This window comes from Cornus florida, unplaced genomic scaffold (genome assembly GCF_030987335.1).
Source record: "Cornus florida cultivar Cherokee Brave unplaced genomic scaffold, ASM3098733v1 CherokeeBrave_3.0.0_Hap2_Chr11, whole genome shotgun sequence".
Taxonomy (NCBI): Eukaryota; Viridiplantae; Streptophyta; class Magnoliopsida; order Cornales; family Cornaceae; genus Cornus; species Cornus florida.
Genome location: NW_026775581.1, coordinates 117158006 through 117180716, shown reverse-complemented (window position 1 = coordinate 117180716; position 22711 = coordinate 117158006). Strand labels below are relative to the sequence as shown.

Here is a 22711-nt window from a genome sequence, read left to right as displayed (position 1 = left end):
TACCTTATAATAGAAGTTGTTTTGGAGAGAACTTTGCATTTACTGGGTAAAATAAGAACTCCAAATAAATAAGCGTTACTTTCATGTGAATTTTTTGAAGGAAATTTTTTAAGGAGAAATACTCAATAAGGGAAACTAAATTTTCCATTAGTTTTCTCTTTATGTCTATCCAAACTCTAAAAAAATATAAAATTTTTCTCTTTCCTTTATTTTCTAAATATTTCCACACCTAACCAAACAAAGCCTTATCACAAAAAAACTTTAAGAGAGAAGGAAACTCAGAAATTTATTATATCACTGAAATAACCTCTTCTCCTTGTAGAGAATGTGAGAGTCGGGATGACAAAATATCCGGCTTTGTCTGGTACTCACTCTCACTCATTTCATTTAGAACACAATTGTGGGGATGTATGGTTTTGAGGCCGGGATACAAGGGTTAGGATTGAAAACTCACATGGTTAGGTCACTGGCCCCACTGTTTATAGTGATAAATTACAATTTTGTCCTTATACTTTAATTTATATTCAATAATATTAGGTATATATTAAACAAATTCTAGATTATTCTATTATAATTATTAAATATCTTTTTGTATTATTCTTATTTGATAATGCAAAGATGTAATTAAAATTTTAAGAACTGAATTTTAAGTGATAATAAAAAAAAATATATTTTTTTGATATTTTAAAAAAAATTCAACGTTCACCATTCAGTGATAAGTGATATCTCTATCACTTAAAATTTATCTCATTTTAAGTAGTGCGTACCAGTGATATTCAAATTGCGTAATCAAATACACTTATTTGGATAAACGCTGAATTCGTTCGAAATTAAGCTTTAAATTGAGTTGTCAAATAACACCTTAAAAAGTTTCAATTAAAAAATTGAATTTTGTTTTTATTTGCATAAGACAAAATGAATTATTACCAGAGATAGAAATTTATTTTTATTATTTATTTTTGTTAGATTTCTAACATAATTACAAAAATACTCTAATTTATTTTCGTTAGATTTCTAACATAATTACAAAAATACTCTACAAAAATCATCTCGCCTCTCCCCCAACTGTTTAATTTGAGAAATTATTAAATGATTTTGAAAGATGACTAATTCAGTTTAGACTAAAAAAATGATCTCACATAAATATATTATTATATTAACAGTTTAGATTAAATTAAGTTACTAAATGTCAAATAATTCATAATTATCTAATAATTTTTCTTTTAATAAATCCTTTAGATATAAATGAAGACAGCTACTACCTAGATCCCATATTAATGGTCTATTTCAAAAACTTTAACTCACAGCCACTAGTATTTAATACGAAATCGCGTACCCCACCTCAAACCATAATTTTTTTATTGTTAAGAATATCATCATATAATTGTGGCGTGATTACAACACAATCTAAATAGAGTTAGCCACGAAAAGACAGGTAGAAACCACCTGACCAATATTGAATCAAACCGTTCAATATTTGACGGTCACGAGCATTTGCATTTGTTCCTCACTTGCTCTTCGTCACTACCACTTTGCTTTCTTTTCGTTTCGTCCTCTTTCTTTGTCCAGATCAACAAATATTATACTACTCTTCTTGTTTTTGCTTATAACAATAAAATCTCACTCCGCCGGAAAACCGCTTTCCGCTTTTGAAGGAAACCGGTTTTCCGTCGTCAACCAAAGGATCAGCTGACGGAACAGAATTTTATTTACTCCTGTTTCGGGTATGCGGTTGCTCTGTCGTCAACGGTGGTTTTGTTTGACTTCTGCTTTGCTGTTTTTGTCTTTCTTTATTCTGAAAACATCGTGCCCATTAAAGTAAAAAAAATAAATGCTTCTGTTTTAACTTTTCTTTGAACAATTATTATTTCACTACAAAAATTGCAGTTTTAGGGTTATTTTGGTCGAGTAAGTCTTTCTCAAACAATCGGTAATTTGCGCTAATCTGAATTCAATTTGGCTAAAAGGGCTGATTGATCATTTCAATCTATGCTTGTATCGTTTACAAATTATAATATATATATATATATATATATATATATATATATATAGGAGGTCAATTGTTGAAATTTTGGTTCTTTGTAAAATCCATTTTTTGCTTTTGGGTTGGTGAGCATTGTGTTGGTTTTGTTGGTGGATTTGGGTATTGCTAGAAATTTGGTTTCTTTCTGAGAAAATGTCTTTCATTTTTTTTTTTTTTTTTTTTCACTTTGATATTGATGATTGAAGATTGAGTCAGTTTTGGTTATTATCGGTAAATTACTGATTTTTGTTGTTTCTGTTAGATGTGAATTGGGGTTTTAGGAGATGGTATGATTTTTGGAATAGGATAATAGGTACTTTTAGCAAGCTGATTTTCCTTTGAAAAATAGTAGCATTGGGTAGTTAATTAATAGTTTTAAAAGTTTATAGATATTCCTTGGGATTTTACTGCAAGAAGTTATCGCAAAATTGAAATTTCCCTTTCATATTCGATTTATTTATGCTTCAGAATGCGATGAGCTCTGCTTTTCTAGATCTTTATACAACAGCCAATTAACCTTGAGAATGAATATTACTAGAAAGTTCATGAATGGCTTTTAGAGCTTAGTTAAACATTCATGTGATTATGGAGTATGGGTGGATATCGTTTTGTGAATGAACTACAGTTTTATTAGCATATAGGTAATTTATCATTCAGCCTGTCTCTATAAAAATTAACACAGAATGGCCACAACTATGAGAAGGAATTGCCAATTTTGTCCTATTTTATTATTATTATTATTATTTTTTTTGTATGCTGATTTCATATCCATATTAGTATACTATTATTTATTTATTTATTTATTTATTTTTCTTCTTATGAGAATTCATGTTTGGAATTCAGCAGGGGCTGATCTAGGAGTGATTTTAGCATTAGTCTTTGGCTCCTAATATCTAGCTGGAATCAAGTGATTTGACCATCATCAAGCTATATTTCGAGAAATGCTGTTTATCTGAAATTTTTTGTTTGATCTTTGTGCTCCTGGAGATTAGGGTGAAGTGGGTTTTGATGAGATTAAATTGAGACTGTTGAGACACCAATGATTCTGTTACTCCTGTAACAACATCGTTTGATTCATTACTTGAGATTGCAGAGTTGAAATACTGATCTTTTATGATGTATATAGAGATAAGGATGGGATTAAAATTCAAACAGATCCTGTTATTTTTGCTGTTTGTTGTAGTGTTTAGTGGGAATGTTATGGGAGAGTCAGAAAAAGAAATTCCACAACAGTTAAAAGCCCCTGCGTTGAGGAATATAGGAGGAAGTGTTTTAGATGGCACCAATACAACAGATGCCTATCCTTCTCATAGCACTATAAATGGACCAGGTGAATGGATGGGTGGGAATAGCAAAGTTTCAGCATCCACAGTTGCATTTTTCACACTGGCAATGGCTGCTGCTACTGGTTTAGGTGCAGTGCCATTCTTTTTCGTGGAGCTTGATCCCCAGTGGGCTGGAATATGCAATGGAATGGCTGCTGGGGTGATGTTAGCAGCAAGCTTTGACTTGATACAGGAAGGACAGGACCATGGTAGTGGTAATTGGGTTGTGATTGGGATTTTGACGGGTGGCATTTTCATTTGGCTTTGTAAGAAGGTAAAAACTCTGTTGTTTCATGTTCATTTTTCCCCTTTTCACTTTAAGATTCAGTTTCTGCTTCTTGAAGGTTGAAATGTGTTTGATGTTATTCTTGAATTTGTTTATTTTTGGTATTACTATTATCATTGTCATCACTGTTGTTCCATTAATAATTTTTCTTAGTATTACAACTGTCATTATTGTTGCTATTGTCTTTATTGCGATCATCATCATTTCAATAACTTTCATGCCCAAAATTTTTCTTACTATTATAATTGTCATTATTGTTTCAGGATGACTGTTGCTATGACATTTCACTGTTGTCCTAATACATGATACAATTAAAGTAATAGTTGTGTAGCACAGGTGTTGGTGTCTGATTTTGTCATTTTAAAAAACCTGAACTGCATTATACAAGTGATTCTATTCACACATGTCCTACAAACCTACATTTGGGAGGTTTAACATGGCATTCCAGGTTAAAATAGAAGAATTGTTGTCATTGAGATTATAAAAATTCATTCCTCAGGTTATGCTCTCTAATCTAGTGATTCATAGCATGTATTGTTCATTTATTTTTTTGGCAAATATATTTAAACTTTTCTAATTTCTGTTTTTGCTAGCTGTCAAAAATATATCCTGGTTCCTACTTTCTGCCATTATTATAAAAGATTGCAATGAAATAATTTCCAGCTATTATACTTCCTCTCCGGATAAAAATTATCTGAGAGGGATATCGTATAATGTTTATCTCTTACAAAGATTGGTTTTGCCCCATGCATCCCTCCGATCAATGCTATAGAGAGTTTCACTGCAATAACTTAAAATAAATAAAGGATATTAGCCAGTTTATTTCCTGCCTTCAAAGAGTGCTTGGAGGGGAAGATTGAAGAGGAACTTAACCCTTGACATAATTTTGGACAAACAGGTTGTTCTTTGACTCAAACCTGCAACCAGAATATTATCAGTCCAAGCTTTTACTTTTGCATTGAGCAATGCCTCCCCTTTTAAAATTAAAATGGATAGTGAATAATAAAACTTAATTTATAACTTAAATTCTTTATAAAAAAAATATGCATATATGAAGTACTGTTTTTGATAGTAATACATGTTTGCCTCTTGAAGTGGTATTACCATTAATGAAGTGCAAATAGAGTTTTTTGCATGTTCATAATTTCTAATATTAGTTGGCCCTCCATGTCCTGTGGCATGTGGAGATATTGATGTTTGGAGAACAGTATGAAGCAAACTTGGTGTGTTATGGGGGAACTTAAATATAATGAAAGAATGAAATTAGTGAGTGACAAATCATAGCTTTAGGAGTTTAAGTGCTTGACATGGATAAACATATTCAGGAATCATACAACCATGGGGATGTGTTATGTATATATTGGGTAGTAAACTAGTACTAGAAGAATCTAGATCTTAACTGCTTCCTCTACTTCCTGGACTACTGAAGCCAATGTTAGTAAGTTGGGTTTAAATCAATAGCACCTTTATATTTGGTCAACTTCCTGCTTGTCATGGCATATCTGGTAGTAGTAGGGCTGCAAATGAGCCAAGCCGGGCCGAGCTTTACCTTGCTCGGGCTCGGCTCGCCAATTTCAGGAGGGTGCTCAGGCTCGGGCGAGCTTGGCCAAACTAGGCTCAGGCTCGGCTCGCCAATATTTTGGCAAGCTCGGGCTCGCCTTCAAGCCAAAATGAAAAGAAAAAAAAAAAAAAAAACAAAAAACCTTTAGATCTAATACTGTTTTGACAATGGATCGAAGAGCATCACTTTTGCATTCTCCGATCATTTTTCTGATCTCCCCAACACTATATTGGAATTGAGAAATCGGGATCCAAAGAGAAATCTGAGAGAGAGATCTATTGGAAACCCTCACTGTAAGAGAGGAAATCGATGTTGAAAGGGATGGGATTAGAGGAGTGATGTTGCAAGATTTGTTTAGGGTTTCATAGCAAATATTGCAAAGCTTTGTTGGAGACAGTCAACGGCGTGCTAGAGAGGAAGAAGCGACGTTGTGAAGATTGGAGGAACGGTTGCTGTAATGAATTTGGTCAGAAAATAACGCCTGATATAAAGATATATATAATGATGATAGGGTAAATGTAATAGGTTAAGTAGACTTGGGCTTAAGGTGAAGGAAAGTTGGGCTTAATGTTAAATGAAATTGGGCTGATGAATATGTATTTAGATTGGCTTTATATTAAATGGGCCACATAATTGTATATTAGTATAAAATAAAAATTAATCATTTTGCTAAACGAGCTTGTTCACGAGCCTAACGAGCCGAGCTTAGCGTTGCTAAAGCTCGGCCCGTTTACTAAACGAGCCTAAAAAATGTGTTCAAGCTCGGCTCATTTATTTCACGAACGAGCCCGAACCGAGCTTTTAACGAGCCGAGCCCGAGCTGTTCATGAACAGCTCGGTTCATTTGCAGCCTTAGGTAGTAGTTGGTTAGTTGCGTATTATAGTCATATTCATGTTAAACAAAGACTTGTTATGACTGAAAGTGTGGAAATCCTGTGCTTGTGCACTGAGATACTTTTGATATATATATATATATATATATTTGGGTTAGTGATCTCGGATATGTGTTTAATTATCTGGCATGGCTTCTCAAAAGATGTAATTGAGTGGAGAGAGGTACTTGTGATTCATTCAATCAGTTTTATCTCACCAGGTTTGCTACATATGGTCAATTCCTGTTGGTGTGTGACTAATTACTATGCTGTTTGAAATCTGTCCGCCTCCATATAAGTCAGTCCACAGAAAATTTCTTGCTGCTCCTTTGAAATTCCCCGTGTTTATAACGTAGGGTATTTCAGTGGTCCATTTTTATTGGTAGCGATAGCTGGGTCTGACTAAAAGCGTAGGAGAATGGGAAGCTTCCAATAAATCTTCTATGTCAAAGTTCCCTTTTTTTTTTTTTTTTTTTGGGGGGGGGGTTGGTCTGTGCTTCCAGTAAATGCCAATCATCAGTGAGATTTTAGACACTTCAGCCTGTATGCGTCACTTATTAGTGAGTGGAATTGCCATAATATAGTTAAAAAAAATGGTAAGGCTGGTTGACTAGTGTTGGATGTGCATGTCGCTTTACTCTACTCAGCCCGGAATTTTCCTCTTCTTTAATAGGTATTAAATGAGCCAAGTACAATTTTTTTTTTTTTTTTTTCCCTTAGATCTTAAGTCAAATACTTAAATGTTACATGCTTACAGCACATGTCAGATTCCAGTTACATGTTTGTGACTTTCAAACTTAATTAATCCAAAGTTTGAGTTAAATGAATTTCTCATTCACATGTCAGTTTCCTCTTGGAAAATTTAGCTCATAGAAAAACTGTAACTAGGTTTATCTTATTGATTGTTCAATACATGTGATGGCATATCATTATTTTACATTTTTATTCTAATGTTCAGTTTCTTGAGCAATATGGTGAAGTAAGTATGTTGGACATAAAAGGAGCAGATGCAGCTAAAGTCATTCTTGTTGTTGGCATCATGACTCTTCATTCATTTGGAGAGGGGTCTGGTGTTGGAGTATCCTTTGCTGGCTCAAAAGGTTTATCCCAGGGAATTTTGGTAACTTTGGCCATTGCTGTACACAACATACCAGAGGGCTTAGCTGTGAGTATGGTGCTTGCAACAAGGGGTGTTTCTCCACAAAAGGCAATGTTATGGAGTGTAATTACATCATTGCCTCAGGTAATATATATACACTTTTTGGTTACTGAATGTGGTACTAGTAGCACGGGCAAATGGATCCGGAGATCATATATTTATTCTTATCTCATGGAAATAGATATATGAGATATCAAAAGCAAATGGATTTATAATAGAACTGGACCTGGATAACGACCTTGTCTCCTTCAGGATTTGTACAAATCTTCTTATACTATGTTTGACTTGATTTTTGTAGAATATGTTGTAAACTCAACATCACAGTATTCAAAACCTTAGATGTGGTGTGGTAATGCTTCTGTTTTGTGTTTTTCTGTTGTGAAAACCAAAAAACGGAAGCAAAGCGGAAAGCGGTTTTGGTATCGCTGCTTTTCTTTTTAAACATTGAAAACAACATCCAAAACAAGCCATAAAATGGAAGTGCAAAAAAATGTCAACCTATGTTGTTTTGAAAGCAGAAGGGCCGAATCACAGGGAAGTGGCATAAAATGTAACATCTTTTAGGAAACTATAATCAAAACATAAACTAAGAAAACAGAAATAGTAAACATAAAACACAAAAAAGTAGCAGTACCAAACTACCCCTCTTATTTTCTTGCCATCAAGAGGCCTTTTATTTTGTTGATAACCGAACCACAAGCATAAGAGGAATCTCGGGCTTTTAATTTTATATGAATTGCTAAGAGGTTCAAGTTTTACTCTTTTTCCTTGTACGTATGCTTAATTTGTCTCTAGTTTCAACCCAATGACCTCTCAAATCTTTCACTGCTGCAGCCTATAGTAGCAGTCCCTTCATTCATATGTGCAGATGCATTTAACAAGTTCCTGCCATTTTGTACGGGCTTTGCTGCTGGGTGCATGATCTGGATGGTGATTGCAGAGGTCCTTCCAGATGGATTCAAGGTAAAATGCCTGGTTTTCTGGTTGACTACTTGATCTTAAGGATCCCTTGCGCACCTCCCCATTGTCTAGTACTGCTGTACATCTTTTCTTGTAATAAACAATAGTTTAATGGGTTCGTTTTCTCATAATTTCTCTGATACTACGAATTTTTTCATGTCTAAAACTTTGATGAGTTATTTTCTGAATATCTTTTTTGGATTATAGGAAGCCTCTCCAGCTCATGTTGCATCGGCCGCTACGCTTTCAGTTGCATTTATGGAAGCTCTCGGTGTTGTATTTCAAAATTTCAGTCATAATTATGGGTAAGTTGTTTCCAGTACGGAAGTGTCGACCATCTGCTTATGGTACATAAGTGATTCTCTGAAGTAGTTTTTGTTATTTTATTTTGCCCCCAGTTACATCCCTAAAGTGGTAATCTGGCATATTAAATTACTCACTTCATATATGCTGGAAGTGTATTCCTCGTTCTTCTAAAAAAGTATCACCAGTGCTTCATTCATTAGGCATGGATGAGTTAATTTTTTTACATCATTACCTTTTGTTTGATACAGGAGGGGTGATAAATTTACAATTTTACATGGTGTAAAAACAAAAAATTTATAATGCGTATGAAAATCACCTCAAACTGTGAGGAATAACCTCAAGGCACAATCCAAGAGACTATGTTTACTCCAATACGAAGAATACCCTTTGGGACATTCTCTTGTCTCGGCTTCGTCAAATTAAGTGAATTTTACAATGACCAATATAGCCCCTTCCGCCCTTGCAATCACTGCCGTTAACGTTCATACTTCTTAATATTAAGCAAAATTTTTTTTCTTATATATATATATATTAATCCCCCACAAAGATGTATTAACCCATCTGACCATACCAAAAGTGTCAAGCTGTGAAAAAGCAACTAATCACCCTGTGTTTTCACTCGGCTTTGGATTAGGTTGTAAAACCGGTATCCATCCTTACCCCCAAAATTATCTAACTGATCATACTTTGGGGTAAAAACGGCACAAGTTGAAGCATAATAGTGGTAGCATTCTCCGCTTTTAACTAAATTTCGATTGCTTCATATGCAGCTTGGAGGATGTTTCTGGCTTCTTTGTTTCACTGCTTTTTGGTCTTGGGCCATTGCTTGGTGGCATTGTTCTTGTTGCATTTGCTCTTGCTTTCCGTCTTCAGCATGCTCTTCTGAGTGGTGTAGCCTCTGGCATTGCCTTTGTCCTTGGTGCCTGGCGACCATTACAGCTACTTGTGTCTTCAAAGATGGGATTTTTCCCCCTGGTTGTGCTGCTTGCCATGGGATCTGCATTTGTCCACATTTCAACTTCCAGTGCTTTGAGGCTTGCAATCCGCAAAAAGACTTCAGCGGATACCTTATCTGCAGTAACAGGCTTTCCAATGAGTGCCCTCACACTTCAGTCATTCTTGTCATGTGTGGCAGTTGCCCTCCATGCTCTGGCTGAGGGACTTGCATTAGGAGTGGCTGCACCTAAAGCTTATGGTCTTGGTCGACACATGGTCCTTCCAGTCTCGTTGCATGGTCTCCCAAGGGGTGCTGCTGTAGCTAGCTGCATCTTTGGCGCAACTGATAGCTGGCAGGGGTCCCTTGCAGCCTCTGCGCTAATTGGGTTTGTGGGCCCGTTATCTGCAATTGGAGCGATACTCGCAAGAATTGACTATAGTGGCCTGGACCATCTGATGGTGTTTGCATGTGGGGGATTACTCCCATGTTTTGGCCACATAGTTGGGAGAGCAGTGAAATTGGACACAAAGAAGAGCAGTTTTGGGCTGATTACAGGCATTGGAATCGCCAGCGTCTGCCTAACATGCACTAAGTTGGTTTGCTTGCACACGCCTTACTGCAACTCTGCACCAGAAGCTGTCAGATGATGATGATGTCGGAGCTCATGCACGATGTAACTGCACAGATGTGAACTCACTTGGGCCCAGCCATGCTGCATACAAGTTAAGGTACAAAAATGGAATAGAGGATGTTGTAATGCTTGTAGACTAGAGTTTGGGGAGAGTAGGATAAAGGAAAGAATTATAGAGGATAATATCTCACTGTGCAAGGAGAGAAGGAAAATAATATATTGCTTGCACATTCCCTATGTATTTCTTTACCTTAAAATGATAGGTGAGCCCTTTCATTCGATTTTGACTTCATTATATGCAGAGAGAATTTTAAAATAGAATATTTACTCTTTAGCCCACAAATGGGGTTGAGTTAGGACTCCTTACATATATGATGAACAGAGACTCTGATTTATTCTCATGCATCATCTAACAAAATGACTGTGATGTGATTATTCGGAATGGGTGAAAAAAAGTAATTTGTCTTTTTTTTATTTTATTTTTTATGATGGGACAATTTCAGTATAGGAATATGATATTGATAACATGGCATATGATTGCATTTCAAAATCTAAAGAAGAGTTCTTCATCTCAAGTCATGAAAATTTGTTTCTGTTTATTTTTTTTTTTGTTTGCAGATCAACTAAAATGTTGACTGTTTTGTTTTTGACACAGAGGACATAAAAAGTGACAGAGCTCTTGCATCAGAAGTTGCAAATACCCAGGTATCTGTCAGTTTGCAACACATGCTGCAGCAACCCACTAATTTATGTACCTTTGGCATTTCGTCCATACCAACCACACCTATAAATATACTACCAAATTCCTCCAACGCACTTGAATTCCTCTGTTAAATCACCAAACTAACTTCACAATTTGCTCAAAGATTACATAACATCATATTATACTGCATTAAATATGAACAACATCTAGTCCAATGGTATAACCTCCTTGTCCTCAAAGAGGAGGTCAGGGGTTTTGAGCTGTACAAGTGTGTTGTATCTTGCCAATGTAAAAAAAATATGCAGAAATGTAACTCTGCAAAATAAAAGAAAAATCATTCAAGATATAATTTCAATATCTACTGTAGCAAACATATTAACTAAAAGATTAGGGAGAAAGAAACACTACTTGAGAATAAAAAAGATTCAAAATTAACTGCTTGTAATAAAATTTGCAAATTCAACTCATAACCATCACAACTAGCAGACAATGTGAACAATGGGGAGCCAGCCAATCACCCAAATGACACCCTACCTTCTTTAAGTGTCTGCTCGTCAATGATTAAGGCTGTTAATCACCAAATCTCAATTAACAGCCCAGTTTATGTGTGTTGACATACAAATTTAATTAGAAGCCACCACACTGCTAATTGTGGACAGAACCGGAAAATTATTAACGACTCAGACTCCTCAGCAGTAGCATATCACTTTACAAATCAGCAGGTCCATGCCTGCTGGATTTACCAACTAGGACGCCATGAAGTTAGGTCATCATTTTGCATACAATAACCACCAAGTCCGATTTATTCAGAGAAAAAAGAGAAAAGAAAAACACAAATTTAAAGACAGCCAATGAGATGAACCAAATCACTTCGAAGAAGAAAGATTGCTCTGCGAATCCTCATTCTCGTTTACTAACTTCTCCTTCTCTGCAGCTAATCCTTCTTCAGCTATAACTGCTTTCCCACCGTCAACGCTCTGAGCTCCTGTTAACCTTGCCAAGATTACAAATGACATCCCTCCAAGAACATTATTCAACATTCTCAATATGACGACTGAGGTTTTAAATACTACAGGTGGAAGCCCCTTGGCAAGCAAAAACTCGATTCCATTCAACGTTTGGTATCTCAAGTTACTGCTCAGACCCATGTGCATTGCCCAAGTAGTAGCATTCAAAATAGTGGGAGGCGGCTTGTTCGGTGTCTCAAAATTCGGATCCATTTTCTTTCTCATCATAATCAGCCCATTTGAAAGAGCTGTTCCAGCAAGTCCAGCTGCAAATCCAACAGCAGCAAACAGAGTTCCTTTATACACGAAAGTCCCAACCCGATTCAGTAAACCATAGGGTCCCGGTTCAAACATGTGGCTTGTGGGGCAATTGGCGAAAATGGAAGGGAGTCTCGGGGTGGAAGAAGACATGGTGGGTGCCAATAGATACATAAGAACAAAATTCAAGATGGACCCTACAACCAGAGTTGAAAAAACAAAATCAAGCTCATTGAGACCAAAATTAGGACGAGAAGCCATGTCCCCAAGAACACATGCGCTAACACCCACTATTTCCTCCATTAGAACCTTGAAAGGGAACTGTGGATCCGCTGCAACCCTTGCTCTCCATCCATTCAAAAAAGCCCCTATGGGTCCAAAACCTCCCCCGGATGATGAATCATCGGATCCATCTGCACTCCAACCACCACCGCCGCCACCAGTGCCGCCGCTTCCCCGTCCTATCCCATCACCGCCACCAACAGATGAAATTTGGAATTTTCCCAGCAAGTTAAAATCCGAAATTTTTCCATGGGGAGAGCAAAGAGAGGGGTATTGAGGCGTGAAAGGCGATGAAGAATTTGGGAAAGATAGGGCTTCAGAACTAGATCTTTGACTGGAAAAATGGTGATTTCTGGTGAGAGAGTGATAATGCCCAGATAAAGGGGAGTAATGGAGCTGCGCCATGGATGCCATTTTTCCAGCCACAAAACCCAGAAAATATATATACACACACACTCCTATATATATAGATTCAAACCAAAACAATCCTGCAACTGGGAAAAAATTGACAAATAAATAAATTATATCATCTATCAAATGTTAAACAATTAAACAACAGATTATGAGAAAAATCAGGCATCTTATAAATTCAAATTTCATATACATATATATATACACATACACATTTATAGATTTAAAAAACAAATGAACGAAGTAGAAAAATTCTACAGATGCAACAATGATAATACAAGGAGGAGAGAAAACTGAAACTCAATACAGGCAAACAGATTGACAAAAAAAGAAGAAAAAAAAAAAGGGGGGTTGATTTTGCTAACCAGATCAGATCTGCAGGGGTTTGGATCTGATGAAACAATCTATGAGAATCTGTGATTGAATTTTGGAGCCGTGCTGCGGATAGAATTGGGTCCTCCTGTGTCTTTCGCGCACACTCAACAGTGAAGTGAGGCATTTTGTAAAAAAATATAGTTACGATTTAAGTAGTAGGTGAAACAAGTTGGGACTCTAAAACCCTAACCCATGACATCATCACTTATTGTCGTATGTACTCCCGCCCCTTCTTTACATTAACACGTGGCAAGTCTGTTAAAGTTATTTAGTATTTTTATTATTTTATACTTATATTTAGTTGTGTGTCAAAACAATTACTCAAATCAGATAGGACACGTAATATTGGACTTTAACTCTAGCTCAAGTTGTTGGTTAAGAATCTTCAAGTTTTTAAATAGGGTCGTGATATTAAGGCTGAGCAGTGGGACCTACTTGTTAGGCAGAATTAGGGCGATAATTCGAGCGGATTAGACGAACTTGAGAAACAACTCGAGTCTAATTTATTATATGAAATGATAAACTTGAGCTCAATGTCACGTTATGATTCCTAACGACACTATGAGCATAGAAGACACGCATGTTGGTTGGTTAAGAACATTCATTGACTGAGAATGGTTTCAGGGAAGGGGCGTGCAAGACCACAAGATGGTACCTCTTCAGAGTTCAGGCAAGTCAACTCAGTTCAGTTCGAGGTGCTTGTCATTAGTCGTGGACTTGACTATGAAGAAGGGAGTTGGCCATCCCTGCACAAACTGGTCGGGAGCTGGAGCCGTTCCCCTGACAAGGTCAAGGCAGGCCGAAACCAGCCAGCATGTATCCTTGGGAGGGCAGGTCGTGGTGGCTGACCAAGACGCTTGCGCGAACTGAAGCAACTCCTTGGTGCTGCATGGGCCGTGCCGCTGCGCCAAATCTCTAGGCCCGTAACAAATGGTATCAGAGCAGGACTTGGGGCAAAGCACAGAGGTGTGCCTCCTTGTCGATCCGGGGGTCTTGAGAATGAAGTGGATGCACTAAAACTTCGGTGGGCAATCAATGCTGTTGGAGGAGAGCCTTCATCTCCCCAAGAAGATGCGTTCTTTGAAGCCGGAGGGCTGCGCGCACCAAAGTTCTTGCAAGTTCAAGAGGTATGCAAACCATTGTGAAGGGTGGGTATCAAGTCAGCCGGAAGGCCCTTGTTTGCTCAGGGTGTCGCGGAGGCGACATAACGTGGGGTTGTGTCCCGAAGAAGTGGGCTTCCTTTTAACCCGAAACCCTGTCATTGGGCGAGTGCAGCTAGGGGTTGTACAAGGAAGCAATAGTGGGCAGGCGAGCATCCAACTTGGAGGAGAGAGACTTTGGAATGTTAGACACAGTGGAGTCAGCGCTGTACTGCGACGAGGGCGTCGCAGCATTCAGGTGGGAGAGTGTCACGTTGTGATTCCTAACGACGCCATGAGCATAGAAGACACGAATGCTGGTTGGCTAAGAACATTCATTGACTGGGAATGGTTCCAGGGAAGGGGCGTGCAGGACCACAAGATGGTGCCTCTTCAGAGTTCAGGTAAGTCGACTCGGATCAGTTCGAGGTGTTTGTCGCTAGTTGTGGCTTGACTATGAAGAAGGGAATTGGCCATCCCTGCATAAACTGGTCGGGAGCTGGAGCCTTTTCCCTGACGAAGCCAAGGCAGGCCGAAACCAGTCAGCATGTATCTTTGGGAAGGCAGGTCGTGGTGGCTGATCAGGGCGCTTGTGCGAGCTGAAGCAACGCCTTGGTGCCACATGGGTCATGCCGCTGCGCCAAATCTCTAGGCCCGTGACATTAATTGTAACCTTATTTTCAATTCTAACTACTTAATTTGAGTCAAACCCATTCTTCTACTTTTAAATTCGGACTTACAACTCGGATTTAGATTTTATATTAAAATTTCGAGTTAATTCGAGTTACTCATATGGCTAATATTCACACCGAAAATTTAATATAATCTTTAATTAGTTTTAGATTAAATTACTCTTAAATAAAAAAAAAAGTTCAAAGACTTTTTGTAAATTTTTAATAAATTATAAACAAATTCTTAAAAAATTAAATCTCCTAAATATTAACATACAATAAGTTAAGATTTAACAAATGGTGTTGAAAAAAAGAAGAAGTAATTATAGTTTAAATATTATATATAGTGTATTTTAAAGTAAAAATATTTATGAAAATAATATTATAATTCGGGTTCGGGTTGGCTCAAATTGCTAACACTTCAAACCAAACCTAACCATAATTCAATTCGGGTTAAGATTTTTTAACCCAAACTCAATTCTAATTGTAAAAATAATTGACCAAACTCGCGAAAAATCGGACTGAACTCGAGTTGGGTTCGGGTTCCCAACCCAATCGCACCCCTTGGGCAAAATATATGTGGCCGACCAATAGACAAAAAATTAATTCAATTTGGCATCAACATCCTCAACATAAATTAAAAAAAAAAAAACATCTCACACGTTGTCTATTCATTCTCTCCTTGTAACAAACTAATATGAAGATCGCCGGTCACCGACACCCAACGTCCTCAATCTCAACGTCGTCTTCATCATTCTTCTGCCGGCTCAACACGATGTCACAACCATCACCCAACTCTAGCAACGCTCCGGCAACCATCACCCAACATCTTAAAGTGGAGAAAAACTCCAGTTTTTTTGCAATTGCACGGCGGGTAGTAAGGACTGAAGACTTCAGGTACGGCGATTCCGCCTATCCGTCCTCCAAGTCTACGGTTTCTCCTTGCCCGCCTATACGGTCTGAGCCGCGGTGGTAGACTGCGGTGAATAAGCCGGAACTGTCGACGGTGGACGGAACGGTGGTGGGTCTTGAACTGAGAAGAGATCCGGAGAGATAGTAACGGTGGTGGGTTACTATTTAGGTTTCTTTCCAATTTTAGGAGATAGAATTTATGTTTTATTAGTTTCCAAAGTTTCCTACACGTATTTAAGTATATATAAATAGGTGAGAGGACAGAGAGAGAGAGAGAGAGAGAGAGGACGCGTTTTTTTAGTCCCCACATAGGATTCTGTTTAATAAATCTGGCAAATCCGTCTGCCTAAATATCATTTTCTTTTTAAATATTATATATATATTTTTTCTAATTAGATTTAATATTATTTTACTAGTATTATTAATATTTTTTATTATTATATTATTAAATAAAAATCATTGGTAAGCATATACCTACTTATTTTGACTCAAACCTTCACTGTTAACGTTGAGAGGGAGATATGATACAAGATTGGTTTTCAATCAGTCTTGCTTTTGTTTTCGGTAAGTCTTGCTGATGCCCACCCAGGTAGTGCCAAAAATTTGTATACGCTGCTGTAATATTCCGGATACGCTATTATTTAAAGAATTCTCAATTTTTCTCCATCCTCTATACCTCTATTTATAGGCTTTTTGAATTAATATATAAGATGATGGCATCTCTCTGGATAAGGACATAATTATAACTGACCCGGACCGAGTATGTTATATTATGATAATTATCTATAAAAATATTATTTCAAATATAATTTAAGTTGACCAAGTTTAAGAAATTAAATAATTTAATTAAACATCTACTTATAAAAAAAATAATTTAATTAAACATGAGACCCATATTTGATGGATCAATTTGTCAAAATAAAAGTTCATTGAAATTTTAGTGTCTACCAATTGCCCCACTTCGAATCCCGCATTTGACCGGACTTGTCTCCTATTTTGGGACTTAAAATATTCAATTTAGTCTTTGAATTGTAAATTTCCTTTTTCGCATCCAACGTTGGATTGTACTTCTCCACGAATTATACAAATAAACTCCTATTACAAATGGGAGATAGTTTATTGCCTATATATACTACTCGTGTCATAAGATTTGTCATCAATTGTAGTATTGTTGAAAACTTATTAGGTTGGAGCTTTTGTCCGGGCAAATAATTGGTACGTCTTTTTTATATTTTTATATTTTTTCACATGTTAACTCTTTCTTTTTTTTTTTTTTTTCATGCTTTGTTCTGTGGCGTGATTTCCTCTTCCGTAGCCCACTGTACCATTGGCATACATAACCATATTTATCCCATTCCTCTCCTATACATAATAACCATACATATTCCATTACTTGTCACATCCGAACAAGTTTCGAGTCATGTTAAATTTTGACATCCTTACATTTAATGAGAGGGATCTCTAGCATTACTATGGGTAGAGTATTATTATTCTTTAAATAAAAAGATCTGGAGACGGAGGCCGCTGCACAATTATGCTAAACCCTAGATACGTAGTATATAATATGCCAGGGTTTAGACTTGAAGATACTACTATTACGAGACTAATACTAGGGTACATTATTAGATATATATGTATATGTTGTATAACTGGTAGCTTAATTATGAGAAACGTAAACCCTACGCTATATATAATTACACCCTAACTCTTTTATATATATATATATATATATATATATATATAAAATATGGCAAATATATAATATACATGCAAATTAAGAAGGAAGCAATTAAATCGATTAGGTAGCGATGGAGATTAAAGAAAGTATCACATTGAAAAACCATTATGGAAACAATTTTATTGATGAAGACTCTTTAATTTGTTCATATCAATAAAATTGTTGCCATAACTGGTTCTTCACTTTTTCACTTTCTGCTGATTAATAGCCAATTTCATAATTCACCATCATCAAGTTAATTTGTAAGTTACAGTTCGAAAAAAGAAGAAGTTAATTTGTAATTTAAGTTCGTGCTTCGGCCTTCGCCTGCAAGTATGTTATGTTTTCTTTTTCTGGTTATTTTACACATTCTGTTTCATATATATATATATATACACACACTTACTTCTATTGCCTAGTGTTTATTAATCATTATGGTAGAGATGATATATATATTCTCATTAAAATATATTATTGTCATTAGATGCATGGTCATTTACAGCTTTAATCCACGTTTCTGCGTTTAATTTCATCATGATTTTTCAATCCAACTTATTCACTAATTTGATCCAGAAGGTTTTGTTTTTCCTTGTTTCGATTGGTTTTTATTTGATTTTAACGACAGATAAGTTTTGTTCATGATTTTTCACCGCCTTTTTTAGTTGGTTGTAACCACAAATTTTGATGATGATTTTTCAATAGATCGTATCCAGTAATTTAATCCGAGATAGTTTTGTTGTGTTTTTTATTTGATTTTGAATTCTTTGGCAAGTTTTTAGTTTTTAGTTTTTTTTTTTCATTAAAAAATAAAAATAAAAATCCTACAAAATTTGATAATGATTTTTTTTTTTTGTTGGTTCTCTTTTTCTTTCTTTTTTCCTTTTTTTTTTTTTTTTAGGTATATGTTTAAAATAAGCCGTAGGGATCAAGCCAAAGAAGATATGGTTCTTGGATGTAAAAATTAAATCTCTGTACGTTTTCAAATTATTATTATTTTCCTTTTTACTGTATATCATCTTGTTCTTTGTGGCTTTACTATTGGATTCTGTAACTAGTTATGTTTTGGGTTTGGGTCTGGCCCATTTTCCGACGTACTTTTGTGAAATATTCTAACACACGCACACACTTCATTCTTCTCTTTATTAAGGTCGTAGGATTATATATATATATATATATATATATATATAACTATATATATTCTTTCCTTTTTCTCTTTATTAGGGCAAGACATTTGAGTGTTCAAATAAAGGGATATACTATACTATACTATAGTCTATACTCCAGTAGTCCAGAGTCACAAGGGACAATTTTATGGTTTCCGCTTGGACAATTTTGAGGTGTTAGTGCAAATTACTCTTATTTTTTAATTCAAGAAACTATCACTCTTTTATTGGACCACTGCAGTGTACTTTTATTTATTTATTTAGTTTTTATAGTTTGTCAATCTGTATAAAACGTCTACGTTTTAGAAACTCCTCCACTCATTCTCCTTCTATAAGGATTATACGAACTTTAATGTAAATTGCTTTCTGATTAGGAAAAGAATTATCACTATATATATATATATATATATATATATATATAGGTCAGTAGCATTATATCTGCATGTACATTCTCTTTACTCGTTGTTCTTTGATTTTGATCGCTAACTGCAGAGTTCAGGTGAGTTGTTTTGATTTTATATTAGCTGAATTTACAATTATTCTATCATGTATTCATATGCTAATTTATTCGGATATATTAATATATTTTTAGTTATATAAACAAATAGCAATAGATTTAAGTTGCTGTATGTGTTACGTATTATATGCATATAATTTATTATTGTAGACATTAGCCAACCTATTCTGATGGTTTAATTCTTGATTTGTTTACCTTTTAGTGATTCTGGAAATAAACATGTACTCATTGGAGGGATCAGATTGGGCTTATCTTCCAAAACACTTATTGGATTTGATTATGCACAAATTGGTTTCGATTTCCGATTGTGTTCGCTTTGGTGCAGTTTGCAAACCATGGCTATCTATGGCAATGGAGAACAAGGTTAAATTCTTTGAAAATAAATGGTGCAGACAAGTTCCATTTTTGATGGTCTCTACTGAAGATAGCAATGAAAGACGTAGTCTTTACAACATTAGTCATAATAAATTATATGATTTCGAATTACGGATACCGTACAAAAAGAGGTTTTGTGGTTCTTCACATGGTTGGTTGTTTACTGTTGAAGAATCATTCGCCATAACCCTAATCAATCCGTTCTCTAGTGATACCATTCAGCTTCCTCCGATTATGGACCGTGCTGAATTTGACCGTGTTGAAGATCATGTTGAGTTTGACCCCGAAATCGATTATTATGACACAACTCTTGGTGAGGTTGAAGATGATGTTGAAAGTGAACACGAAATCGATTATTATGACACAACTCTTGATGAGGTTGAAGTTGAATTTGAAGTTATGAAGGCTACATTGTCTGCTGACCCTGTTTCATCTCCTAATGACTATATTGTTAGTGCGATCTATAGTGGTTATAGAAGACTGGCATTCATTCATCCAGGAGATGACGCTTGGACTTACATTGATAAAGAGAGATTTAACCTCATCTATGATGTTATATATTATAAAGGCAATATTTTTGCAGTTGATTATTGGAGTAGAATCATAATGGTTGATCTTAATAGAAGGGATGGGGAGAGTATGGCTGCTCAAGTGAAGGTAATTGCACCAAAGACTAATGTGCGCAATGAGCGAACGTATCTTGTCGAATCATCTAACGGGGATTTACTTCTTGTGCAAAGGATTATAAAATATGATGATAAAAATAGTTGTCAGCATGAAACTTTAAGGTTTAAGGTTTTCAAGTTGCTCTTAGAACAACTTGAACAGGGTTGGCCTAAGCGGGTTGAAATGAAGAGTTTGGACGGAGACACCCTATTTTTGGGAGATAATCATTCAATTTCTGTTTCAGCTTCCAAATGGCCGGGTTGCCAGCCAAATTCCATATACTACACTGATGACTATATAGACCTTAACTTTCATCCTCCATTTGGTCGTTGTGACATTGGTATCTTCAACATCGAGAATGAATGTTTTGGGACGCATTACACTTTTGATCCTTCACATAAGGATATGCCACCCTCAATTTGGATTGTGCCAACCATGTTAGGAAACTGACTATAAAGTTAATTTTTTTTATTATCTTTTGGTTAAATCTAAAATGTTTAGTTGTTTTTCATTTTTATGTGCTTATACAAACCTATTTTTTTCTCGTATAAAAATAATGTTTGTGAGAATTATAAGGAAATATTGTTTGCTGTTGGTTATATCACTTTATGGTCATAAAATATGACAGAATCGAATTCAATTTTTATTTTTTATTTTTATCTTTTGGTGACCAAGGAAGTACTGGTCTCTTTTTCTCTATCAGCTCATGATTTAAACTATCATATACAGTGCAATTCAGCTCTCTAACGGTTCCTTCATCCAAAACTTTGTAAGACCCACATATTCGCTCTTGAAAAAGTTAGTTGTATTATATGCTACCGAGGTATTAATTCTCAGCCAATTTGTTGCAAGAAAACTAAATAGGATAGTAAAATATATTGGTTAAATAGGAATTCTATAAATAGACGACTCAATGGTAGTGAATGTTCCGGCTATCAACAATATTTCATTTAATTATCAATTTCTTTTTTAAATGATTTTTTTTTTTTTTTTTTTTTTTTTTTTAATGTCAAGTTCCTTTTATTATAAATAAGGAAAGTTCTAAAAAATGTTAGAGAATGTTACAAGTGAAATTTGTTCCACATCGAATTTGGATGAGGTTCTAGTGTGTAAATGAGTGAATATGCAACACGACCCAACAACTTGAGCTTTTGAGTAAATGAGAAAGCCCACCGGCTACATTTATATACTCCACTAGTCCAGGGAGTCGCACTGAATTTCTTTAGGGACAATTTTATGGTTTCTGTTTGGTCCAACTAAGAATTTTATCATCAAAACCTTTTCATCTTCTTAGTCTTGGGTAAAAACTATAAAACCCCCAAATTCCAACATTTCAAATCACACTCATATTCTTTGACCAAACATCCATCAAGAATCCACAAGCGGGTACTAAATGGCGACCAATATGAGTAGATGAGGATAGCCAAAAGCGGGTACTAAATGGCAATCAATAGAAAGGAGTATATATATTCAAACTGATAAGAAGAGAAGAAATTAGTGTTTACTTTGCAAGTTCTGCTTACTAGAAACTACAGGCAAGAAGCAGTTGAGACGGACCTGTCCTTGAGATCCAGTAAGCACTCCAAGGCTTGACAACTTCACCATAGCCCTGGCAAAATCCATTCTGAAAAATGCTGCATCCGCAGCGTAGTCTCTTACAGCTTCGGCTGTCTTCTCGTTTGCCATAAGCTGCTGGTCTGCAAATAGGAGGAGCCCTCTCCCTCTCAGCAAACTCTGATAGTAATGAGAGTCAAAGCCTGGTCCAGAAGAGATAACAGATAACAATTCCAGGTAGGAACCCATCCCCACAGTACACTCATTCATAGCCCTTGATCCAATGGGTGAAGCTCCAAAGTTCGTTATCATATCATCAATAAAATCAGCAGCAATGGGGATCTGGCTGTCCAGTCCCCAAGAAGTTGTTTAGTCTTGGTCACAGCCAATTTTGCCTATATTATGAGATCCTTCAGCAAACAAAAGAACAAATTCAAATCATTTTACTCGAGAGAGTACAATTTTGAGAATGTGAAAACAATAAATTTTAGTGGATACCTAGAAGTGCAACAGTTTCCCTTTCACCGAATCCTCTAAGCCCAAACAAATAAAGCGTTTTATTGATATTGCTGTCTGGCTTTGAGATTTCAGTCATAGCTCTTTGAAAGTATGATCGGTCACTGTCTCTTCTGCCCATCAGCACAGGATAGTATAGACCACCTGCGCGCCTGCAATTTCCAAGAAAACAAACACATCAATGATCTGGAAAGCAGAGGAAGTTAGCAGGAATTAAAAACAACCACCGAATAACAGTGATAAGTCAGTAGAAAATGGGAAGATCGAAATCAGAGAATTTATCAAGTAAAACAGCTTTACTAAAATATTCTGAAAATTGATCAAGATAAAATATTGGCTAGGATAAGCTAGCTGGACATTACAAAGAACAATTAGAATAATACTA

The 22711-nt window shown here is 35.9% G+C and overlaps 4 protein-coding genes across 6 annotated transcripts; 2 read left to right on the top strand and 2 right to left on the bottom strand.

Moving 5' to 3' along the window:
• Positions 1–1396: 1396 nt before the first annotated feature.
• Positions 1397–10338, top strand: LOC132284245 (putative zinc transporter At3g08650). Of its 2 annotated transcripts, none has more exons than XM_059786328.1 (6): positions 1397–1724; positions 2870–3622; positions 7026–7310; positions 8061–8189; positions 8394–8491; positions 9263–10338. In XM_059786328.1, the coding sequence occupies exons 2-6, from the start codon at positions 3137–3139 to the stop codon at positions 10074–10076; spliced, it is 1812 nt and encodes a 603-aa protein (XP_059642311.1). In that variant the 5' UTR covers positions 1397–1724; positions 2870–3136; the 3' UTR covers positions 10077–10338. The 2 variants fall into 2 exon arrangements, with proteins under 2 accessions (XP_059642311.1, XP_059642310.1); XM_059786327.1 differs by having other exon boundaries at positions 2867–3622.
• A 363-nt stretch (positions 10339–10701) lies between these two features.
• Positions 10702–21520, top strand: LOC132284246 (F-box protein At2g17036-like). The gene is made up of 2 exons (XM_059786329.1): positions 10702–10765; positions 19418–21520. Exon 2 carries the CDS (start codon positions 19435–19437, stop codon positions 20704–20706), a length of 1272 nt encoding a protein of 423 aa, XP_059642312.1. The 5' UTR covers positions 10702–10765; positions 19418–19434; the 3' UTR covers positions 20707–21520.
• LOC132284247 (protein RETICULATA-RELATED 3, chloroplastic-like) lies at positions 11172–13221 on the bottom strand. Of its 2 annotated transcripts, none has more exons than XM_059786330.1 (2): positions 13087–13221; positions 11172–12804 (listed from the first exon to the last, which is right to left on the bottom strand). In XM_059786330.1, the coding sequence occupies exon 2, from the start codon at positions 12722–12724 to the stop codon at positions 11630–11632; it is 1095 nt and encodes a 364-aa protein (XP_059642313.1). In that variant the 5' UTR covers positions 12725–12804; positions 13087–13221; the 3' UTR covers positions 11172–11629. The 2 variants fall into 2 exon arrangements, with proteins under 2 accessions (XP_059642313.1, XP_059642314.1); XM_059786331.1 differs by having other exon boundaries at positions 11172–12798; positions 13087–13209.
• A 230-nt stretch (positions 21521–21750) lies between the features above and the next one.
• Positions 21751–22471, bottom strand: LOC132281945 (peroxidase-like). Its single transcript, XM_059783591.1, has one exon. The coding sequence runs from the start codon at positions 22120–22122 to the stop codon at positions 21751–21753; it is 372 nt and encodes a 123-aa protein (XP_059639574.1). The 5' UTR covers positions 22123–22471.
• Between the last annotated feature and the right edge of the window lie 240 nt (positions 22472–22711).

What these genes read in the sequence shown, in the direction of transcription:
- LOC132284245 (XM_059786328.1), top strand. Translation starts at nt 3,137, where the DNA reads ATGATGTATATAGAGATAAGGATGGGATTAAAATTCAAACAGATCCTG. An exon ending in TCCTTCCAGATGGATTCAAG is followed by an intron (nt 8,190 to 8,393) that starts GTAAAATGCCTG and finishes TTTGGATTATAG; the next exon opens with GAAGCCTCTCCAGCTCATGT. An exon ending in AATTTCAGTCATAATTATGG is followed by an intron (nt 8,492 to 9,262) that starts GTAAGTTGTTTC and finishes CTTCATATGCAG; the next exon opens with CTTGGAGGATGTTTCTGGCT.
- LOC132284247 (XM_059786330.1), bottom strand. Translation starts at nt 12,724, where the DNA reads ATGGCATCCATGGCGCAGCTCCATTACTCCCCTTTATCTGGGCATTAT.
- LOC132284246 (XM_059786329.1), top strand. Translation starts at nt 19,435, where the DNA reads ATGTACTCATTGGAGGGATCAGATTGGGCTTATCTTCCAAAACACTTA.
- LOC132281945 (XM_059783591.1), bottom strand. Translation starts at nt 22,122, where the DNA reads ATGATAACGAACTTTGGAGCTTCACCCATTGGATCAAGGGCTATGAAT.